At 44.9% G+C, this 9,205-nt stretch overlaps 1 protein-coding gene across 2 annotated transcripts in view; it reads left to right on the top strand.

Annotated features, from left to right (window-relative positions):
- Nucleotides 1-1,830: 1,830 nt before the first annotated feature.
- TOPBP1 (topoisomerase (DNA) II binding protein 1) overlaps nt 1,831-9,205 on the top strand; it is a 33,603-nt gene continuing 26,228 nt past the window's right edge. The window contains exons 1-6 of one of the 2 annotated variants that reach the window (XM_019537041.1): nt 1,831-2,003; nt 3,496-3,583; nt 4,784-4,918; nt 5,470-5,613; nt 5,990-6,171; nt 6,690-6,883. In XM_019537041.1, coding sequence (XP_019392586.1) covers nt 3,503-3,583; nt 4,784-4,918; nt 5,470-5,613; nt 5,990-6,171; nt 6,690-6,883 — 736 coding nt within the window. In that variant the 5' untranslated portion in view covers nt 1,831-2,003; nt 3,496-3,502. The remainder of the gene's footprint in view (nt 2,004-3,495; nt 3,584-4,783; nt 4,919-5,469; nt 5,614-5,989; nt 6,172-6,689; nt 6,884-9,205) is intronic. The other variant, XM_019537052.1, reaches the window with a different exon arrangement.

Raw genomic sequence — 9,205 nt, 5'->3', positions numbered from 1 at the left:
CTCCTGCCAGGTGGTGATAAGAAATGAAACTGTCTCTCTGCTTTCCTGGAGTTTTCAGCCTTACCAAGCAAATGCTTTTGTGTTTGGCTGCTGCGGTTCCCATGTTACCTTGGGCAGGTTAGGATGCTGTCAGGGATCACTGCAGACTTAGGTAGGATTTAGCTCAGCGGTTCTCAACCTTTTTTTTGTACTGGGACCTATTTGTAAGCATCTATGGCCAGTCCCAACCCCTCCCTAGTGTGTGGGGCAGGAGGTGGGTGTGTGGGGTATGGGGGAGAAAACCCAGTTTTCCACATTTTTCTCCTTTAAAGGAGAATTATTGGCCGCAACCCTTCCATATCTTATTGCAACCCATTTCTAGGTCACCACCCAGAGGTTGAGAACAGCTGGCTTAGATTATGATTGCAGTACAGCCAACTCCCATAATTTCTGGCATTGTTCTAAAAGTCTTCGCTTCATTGTAAACCACCTGGAGTGGTTTGGACAGGGCTGACCCTGCCTCAGGCCAGGTGGTCAGACTAGATGACCTCTGCAGGTCCTTTCCAGCCAGATCCTCACAGAGCTGAGACACAGGCAGGGCCGTGACAGGGCGGCGGGAAACCTTGCTGTGGTACCAGGGTCAGGGAAGGCAGGTCTAGTGACGCTCCCCCCGCAACTCGCCCACTCCAGCGCCCATAGACTATCACCCTCCTCCTGAGCGCTGATTGGACGCAGCTCCACTACAGCAGCGCCCACGGACCAAGCGAGCGCCCTAAGGCCCCGCCCTCTTCCCGGGAACGTCCCGAGGTGCCCCTGCGCATGCGCACGCCAAACCGGCAGAAGTTTGAAAGTGAATCCGGAGCCAGTGGGGTGGGTGATCACGTGACATGGAAAGGCAGCCAATCGCGTGCCGGAGCGCCCAGCGGGCGCGCGGGCGCCGTGGGATGCTGCTGGGCTTTCCCGCCAGTCGGGGTGAGACGTGGCGGAGCGCGGGGAGCTGCGAGCGCAAGCGCGAGCCCGAGCCCGAGCCCGGTTCGGTGGGTGAGGGCGGGGCGCCGCGTCCGTTTCTCCTCCCCCGCTCTGCGGTCGGAACTGGGGCAGAGCCCGAGCCGTGCTCCGGGACCCCCTGGCCTGGCGCGCGAGGGGCGGGGCTTGCTCCATGCCCGCCCGCGGGACTGAGACGGGTAGCGCCGAGCACCTGCGGGTGGGATGGAGCTGAGGATCCGCCTGGGGGTGCTGAGCCCCCTCCTCTGTTTTCTCCTGCCCCACTACGGCCTGTTCTGAGCGGGGCGGGCTGTATTTGTTACTTGGTGGGCCATGGCCCCTCAGAAGGAGCACCCCAGGTTGTTGCCTCCAAAAGCTCCTGCCTCCCTGGACCACTTCGTGGCTAAAGAAATGGTTCTGAACCGGGGTGGGCTCATGGCAGACCCTCAGGCTGCCTCTCCTCTTCCCCCCCAGTTCACAGCTGCCTCCAGCAAATGCCAGCTTTTCATTTTCACCCCTTTCTTTCCTGCAGAGTAATACCAGTAAGGTCTATCTGTTGCAAAGAACCCAGGAAGAGCACGCCTGCCTGTGAGCTCCTGTTGGAAGTTTCTGGGTTTATCTCATGAGTAGCACTTATAACCCTTACAGTGTTGACGTTGTGTGCTGCCCCCCTCCTCTTCCCCAATGGCACCCTTGAAAGGACCTCAGGACCCTTCAGGGTGCTAGGGCACCCTGGTGTCAAGTGCCACCCTGCCCCCACTTCTGCCCTTTAAGGAAGTAGTTTTTCAGCCTCAGGTGGGGCAAGGAATGTGGCACGTAGGTCCTTGCTTGGGAACTGTGGGCTTCTCTCATGAAGTACTAACTACAATGTTATTTTTTCTTGCGTAGAGTAAAGTGCTCTGGGGGGAAAGGAGGAGCGAACACCAGGATTTGGGGCTTAGTTGCACACTTCGGGAAAGCACAGTTGAGAAAATTACTGCATTTAAGGGAGCCCTGTTAAAGGAGTAGAGGTGTGCATGTGAAAAAAGGTCCATGGAAAGGTAAACTAGCCTGGGATTGTATTATCCTTCCACCATGAGCTCTTCAAAGTTGTTGCAGGGGACAATGGGCAGCCACCAACAAGGAGGCACTAGGTTGGCCACCCATAGGAGGGAGAAGGATCTGGCCAGTCTGCAGCTGTACATAGCTGACACATTTCTGGGCAGATGCTGCTGAAGGGCTCCCTTTGATGGAGACTGAGGGTCTTTTTCCTTTTTTTGTTTCAGTTCTTGGGAATCTGTGTTGTGTGTGTTTGGGGGAAGGGGAGAACAGCTGCTGCCTGTCTCGGAGGGGAAGTTGGGGCAAGGTACGGTGAATCTCCTTTGCGGGTAATGTGGGGCTGTAATAGGGAAGGGTAGGTAGGAAGTGGGTTGCATTGGGAAGAGATTTTTGTATCTTGACGTGAACAGTGCTTGCCATACAGAACCACTCACTACATGGCCCTGTCAGATTCCAGCAAATCTGCAAATTCTGCTAAATGTCTTGTCACAAGGATGCAATAAAGGAAAGGAGTGGGGGGTGGAGAGTGTGATTGAGATTGGCAGGAGGGTTTGTTTGTGTAGGGATTTGGGCAGGAAGGTGGTGGTTTGGGGGGGGCGGGGGGCAGAATTCTTGGGTTTTAGCAAATCCTGTCTGTGGGTTGTCTGTTTATTGCCAGCTGTTCTTAGCTTTTTGGATAGGGTAGCTTTTTCTTGCTTTGCTTTCTGTGTGTGCGAATTCGCTCTTACGCAATGTCCCTTTTTATACCAAAAATTTGTTGTGCAAGGTAAATTCACTCTTACGCAATTGCTGTGGTGGAAGCCCACAGTCAGCTGCTTTGTGCGGTGTATTGTGGGAGTGACATGCACCAAAATATAGTCTCCTGTGCAGATATGTGCTTCTTGCTTGTTGTCTGCAACACATTTCTGTAGTTGCCATCCCATTATGGTAATATTCACCACCACCCCATGCTTGTGTGTACTGTTGGCGAGTACCAAAATTGTCTTGTAAAAGTGGTAGAAAAGTGGTCAGTAGAGGTGAGGTCTTGGAACATATCCCTATTTGTTACATTGTGAAGTGGGTTCCCTTTATGGGAATTCAAGTTATGCACCGTTCTCCGGGAACACATGTACAGCATGAAGCAAGGGAAACCTGTATAAATCTTATAAATTAACAAACCACCCCTTCCTTAGTGCTAGTTTTAGTACCCACAGAGAGTTCTCCCAGTAGATAGGAGACAAATGAGTATTCCAAGATGTATGTAAGTTCTCTTTCACTCATTTTGCATCAGAGTGGAAGATTAATTGAAGAGATGAAGTTCTGTAGTTCCTGGTATAATGTAGCAGCTAATTAGAAACATGCTACAAGGGAATAACTTGCTCATGGGTAAATAATTCAAGAATGTCAGAAAAAGACCTTTGTTTCTGTGGAAAGGTAAATTCTGTCAGTCGCATCTCACAATTTGCTCTGAAACATGGAATTTGACACTGAAAAATCTTCTGTTTTCTCCATCAGTTAAAGGATGAGAAGTAACAAAGAGCCTTTTTTTGTGAAATTTATAAAGTCTCCTGGAAACTCTGAATATTTTTTTAAAGCTCTTGAGGTAAGCACATTTGGTAGTTTTACTAGCTGTAATCCTGACTTTAGTTTTCTGTCTCACACTTTCATGCTTATTTATTTGTAAATTCTAAACATCGATAAGAGCTTGTTTTTATATGAGGAAGGCAGTTAGGATTAGGTAGAACTACAGTTGTATAATTTTTTTCCTATTAAAAGGAGTAATGTTTTGTCGGTTTCATACTTCACCTAGTTATAGTAGGTGAATTCAACTTTGATACGGTAGAAAGATCTTTATAGTAAAATGATAGGTTTTTCACAAAATAGTTTTCATGGTGAGACTGGTTCAGTGAGCTATGCTTTACCTCCTGAAAGGAAATGAAACACTCAAAACTTTGGGCCTAATTTTGTAAATGATTGCTGCCAGGTATAATGCATAGTACTGTGGCATTTCTTTTTGACTGAATAAGCTTAAGTCCCCAAAGAATAAAGCATCACACAAGATTTGAATGAACCTTTGAATAAGTGCTGTGCCTTGGTCAGCATTTGACAGATTGGGCCCATTGACTGTCTGGGGAGCATACTCTTTAATTCACACAGCAGAGTGAATTGCAACCTTGAGGGTTTTGGAGTAGGGATGGCCAACACATGGCATGTGTGCATGGTCAGCCTGTGTGTGTGGCATGCAGCCAATCAGCAAGGAACACAGCAGTAGATTGGGCAGGGAGCAGGAGAGTAACAGATTAGGTGGAGAGCACAGGGCAGGGAGCAGAAGGCAGAGCAAAAGATCAGGCAAGGGAAAGGGATCAGCATGGCACTTGGAGGGTTTGGGTGTTACCTTGTGGCATTCCTGCCAAAAAATTTGGCTCTCAGTAGGCTTTGGAGGGTCTTTCAGGATAGTCCCGCATCCATTGTACAATAGATACAGCGAGGAGAGTGTCAATTCCTTTTCCCTTGTGTAGTCAGTGGGAGGTAAAGATGCTCAGTACTTTGTAGGATCAGTACCTATCTGTTCTAGCTTGTGCACTGTCCATTTCAACATGTATAGTATTCTGGTTATTGATGAATATTGGTCAACTTTATTACAATGGGACTTTTGTATGGTAATTTTACTAGAAGCTGTTTCAGCTGCATATGGTCTGTAGTTCCCATGGGATTCATTTTAAAGAATTATTCATCAGTGAAAGAGGAACTTAAAAGCTAAGGAAATTTAAGTGTATTCTTACTGTTTCATGTTTTCTTGCAGTCCATAAAAGAATTTCAGTCAGAAGAGTATCTCCAGATTCTTGAAGAAGCAGCTGCACTTGAAGTAAAAGAGAATGACCAGTCCCTTTATATCTGTGACCCATTTAGTGGCATTGTTTTTAATCATCTCAAGAAGGTTTGCACCCCACCTTTCTACTCACAAGTACCCTGTTCCATGGGACACTCATAATCCTGTCATATGTTTCTATTTTCTGCATTCTGTGGGCTGCATAGTGAATATTTTTAAATGCTGGATATTCCCAATTAAAATTTCAGAGAGAGATGGCAAAGGGTAGCAATACTGCGCACACAAGGGAAAAACAAAGGAATCAGTACTCTGGCCAAGCTGGCTTTTGCTTCTCCGGGTTCTGTGGGAGTCTGTAGCAATGACTTGAAGCCACTTTTATGTTTCAGCCAAAGAGAACTGGTCTAACTGAGCCATAACTTTTCAGTGGTCAAAAATAGGCTAGCTAGAGCTCAGTGGCTGTTCAGGCATAGCTCCTGTTTTCTAGGCTGGAGCTCTGTGCTATCTGCAGGGATTTCCTTCTATTTGGAGAATCCCTGACCTGTTGGCGGGACAACTTTTTTCTGTTTGTTCTTTATAGCTTGAACAGGCATCATACATTTTAGGGGGAAAGTGTTATCCCTTTTTCTTAATTGTCTTTGGTTCTCTTATCTTTGTTGCAGCTTGGCTGTAGAATCGTTGGACCACAGGTAGTCATATTTTGCATGCAGCACCAGCGGTGTGTCCCTAGAGCTGAATATCCTGTTTATAATATGGCTATGGCCGATATAATAATATCCTGTACCAGCCTTGAAAAGGAAATTAGGGTAATGTATTATATAGTGAAAACAACTATGTTGATCCAGAGTTTTTCATATTATTCCAGATGTAGCATTAATAGGATTCATTGGTTAAATGGTGTACTTGTTGTAAACTGAGTCTAAAATGTAACTTGGTTATAGAAATGACAACTTGGCATTTTAATTAATAATTAAAGAAAAGTTGAATGTACTGAGTTTAAATACTTACGGCTTTCTATAACTATGTTGTTTAAACCCTACTGGAAAATGCAAATAGTTAAAGCTACTATAAAATGTAATGATCAGAAAAATCATGTGACAATTTTTTAAAGACTTTTAAAATTGATGTGAAGTGTTTTGGTGCTTGATTTCAGTGTTTGTTTTTCTTTGTTGTCTTTTCTAGGAAGAAGTTCATAAGTATGTTCAGTTGATGGGTGGCCGTGTATACAAAGATCTCAATGTGTGTGTAACTCATCTTATAGCTGGAGAAGTTGGCAGCAAGAAATATTTAGTAGCCGCTACACTGAAGAAACCGATTTTGCTCCCCTCTTGGGTAAAAGCGTTATGGGAGAAGTCTCAACAAGGGTAAAGATTAATTTAATTTACTATTATATTATTACATATCTTGTATTATATAGTCTGTTATATAATTATGCATTTTACATTTTATACATTATTTTATTACTGTTTTATTATTTAATTTATTTTTATGGGGTGTTTTTTCTTTGGTGAGCTGTCCTGAACTTTTCTGGGGAAGGTACCATAAAAATCAAATAAACAGTAAGCACTCGCTGTATTAGAACAGTGGTCTCCAAACTTTTTTGATCACGCACGCCTATCAGTAAAAAAAATTTTGAGCACACACCCCCAACATATGTATATTTACATAAATATAAATAGAAGTTCTAATATTTTCTTCCCGCACCCCAGTGGATTGTCTTGCGCGCCCCACTTTGGAGACCACTGTATTAGAAAATACTAAATGTTATAATAGATCTAGACTTCACTCATTCTTGTGAGTTTTGTGTTGGAGAAAGATGTATTTTATTTTCTTCCCTTCTTTTGTTTTTTTTGCCCATTCTTCTTTCCATTCCTTCCCCAAGTATGACAAGTTGTAAAGACCTCAACATGGAAGACTTCATCTGTCCTTTGTTTCGTGGCTGTACTCTCTGTGTAACTGGCTTAAGCAGCTTGGATAGGAAGGAGGTCCAGCATCTTGCTACCAAGCATGGTGGTCAATACACAGGGCAGCTCAAAATGAATGAATGCACTCACCTCATTGTTCAAGAACCAAAAGGTAGAACTTTAAAGTAGTATTCTTTAGTCGTTTTACAGATGTGAGACTACTCAACATAAGCCAAGGGCATAAGTGTTTAAAGGCTCAGAGCTTAGGCTAGTATCTGTTTCATTGTGCTGTTTATATTACCAGTGTTACTGAAATAAATATTTGTAGGCAAGAAGGAAGATGTTTTTCAGGGGCAGTGAATGGAGTGCAGAGGTACATGAAAGCAGAAAACCCAATACTATTAGAAGGGGGAAGAAAAGAGACCAGCAGAGCGGATAAAAATGAAGAAATGTGGACAAAGGAGCACTTTGGACTTGTAATAGTGATAGAAATGGGATTTGTAATAGATACGTGGGAGACTTAAAAGTTCTGAACTCAAAGGGTGCCTATACACATGCTCCATCGCGTTAGAATGTGTCAGAGCTGACTCGGTTAATTGTTTTAATTGGGACACCACCATGCTGCAGCATCATATGTGTTCAGCATCCCACATTTCAAAATGGTGGTGATGCTTTAGCTAAAACTTGGTGAACGAGCTTTAGTTAAAGTGCTTCCATGGTCAATTGAAATGTGGGACACTGAATACATGTGACACTGGTGTTTTAATTACAGTAGCTGTCTGGGAGCCTTTGCCCTGCTCCCCTGAGAATGTGTATACAGGCTTCCCTCGCCAACCATGGTTTTGAATATTCATGCTTCAGAGAAAGGAATACAGTCTGAAAATACTCCCCACAGCCCTCCTGACCCTGCTCAAGCTTCTCACTTCCTCCCCCCCAGCCTTGCTGGTGCCCCTTACCCCCCACCAACAGCCCCTGCTCCCCCAGCCCTGGTGGTTTTGCCAACCACGGGAACTTTCAGGAACCTAACCCCCATGGTTGGTGAGGGAAGCCTGTAGATGCTCTAGGTGCTAAAATAAAATAAGGACCTATTTTTGGGGATAGGAGAAGGTTTGGAAACTGAGAGATGCAGACACAGAAGCAACATGTTAAAATTCCTCCTCTTTTCCCCCGGTGAGTTATTTTGCCACCCTCTTTATTCGCCCTCAAAACCTGAAGGTTTCAGGCCATGGCAATTCTGTGTCTGTCTGTAGAGCTTTGCATAACTCCTTCATGGAGCCTGTCAGCGCTGCAGAGCCATGAAAAACATTTCTGTTCCTAAGCCTGAATGTATCCCCTGGGTGCTCAGATATCACAGTGGTGAAAGCAATATGTTTATGCTTCCATGGCATATCAGCATGAGTAGGGTAGGCCAAGTAAAACTGGTAAAACACAATCCCTGCATGACAGAATATTGCTAATGCGGACTCCTTCTTTTTGTATCTGTTGTTGTTTTTGTTTAGCTTAGGATGGTTAACAGCTTGATATAGGTGAGAATAACAATAACTCAACTACACGCATGGCTTATTCTTTTTGAATACGGAATGGTTCCACTGATCAAAATGTTATCAAATTATTCTTTCATTTTTCTCACTAGTTGCATCTTCAAGTTTAGTGCCACAAGTGAAAGGCAGCCCAGTGATAACATAACCATGAACTAGCTGTCAGTGGGATTTCTACTGCAGTTGTGTGAAATCGGGTATTTGTTTAATAAAAAAAAAACCCCATACATTTTTTTTTTTGGCCCTAAGTTTACTTGTGTGTGTACATGAGAGAGGAAGAAGCTTAGCTTTGAACCTAAAGGCCACACCGTTCAAATTCAACCACAAAACTTTGAGCTACTATCTAATTTAGTAGTACAATATAACCTCATAAATACATTGTGCTTGGGATCAAGCACCTACCAGAAATTTGAAAATGCTGGATTTTTAAACCCAAAGGGGGGTGGAGGGTAGCAGCAGCTGTACGCAGAGTGGTGGTTCGGGGTATTTAATGGTGGCAGCAGTCACCACGTGCAAGCTTCCCCTTCCATGTCTGGGGATGTGGTGGGGAGCAGTGGCTGGTCCCAGAGCAACTACTCCAACAAGAACGAAGGGGGGCAAGAGTGCCCGAAAGCCCCCCTGGCTCACCAAGGACATCCGGGAATGCCTGCTTGCCAAAAAGGTGGCATACACCCGGTAGAAGGGGGGTGCTATCTCCAAAGAGGAGTATACCTCCCCTGCTTGGGCCTGTAGGGGGGCTGTCAGGAAAGTTAAGGCGGACATAGAGCTAGGAATAGCGTCGAAGATCAAGGAAAATAAAAAGTCCTTTTTCAAATACATAGGGAGGATGAAGAAGGCACTGGGTAATGTGGGGCCCCTGCAAAGTACGCTGGGCAATCTGGTGGTTGCGCCAGAGGAGAAAGCGGAACTCTTTAACCAATTCTTCATGTCCGTTTTCTTGTGCAGGGACCGGGATT

This window comes from Crocodylus porosus, unplaced genomic scaffold (genome assembly GCF_001723895.1).
Source record: "Crocodylus porosus isolate Cpor-Errol unplaced genomic scaffold, CroPor_comp1, whole genome shotgun sequence".
NCBI classification, from domain to species: domain Eukaryota; kingdom Metazoa; phylum Chordata; order Crocodylia; family Crocodylidae; genus Crocodylus; species Crocodylus porosus.
This window is presented reverse-complemented; position numbering and strand designations above follow the sequence as displayed.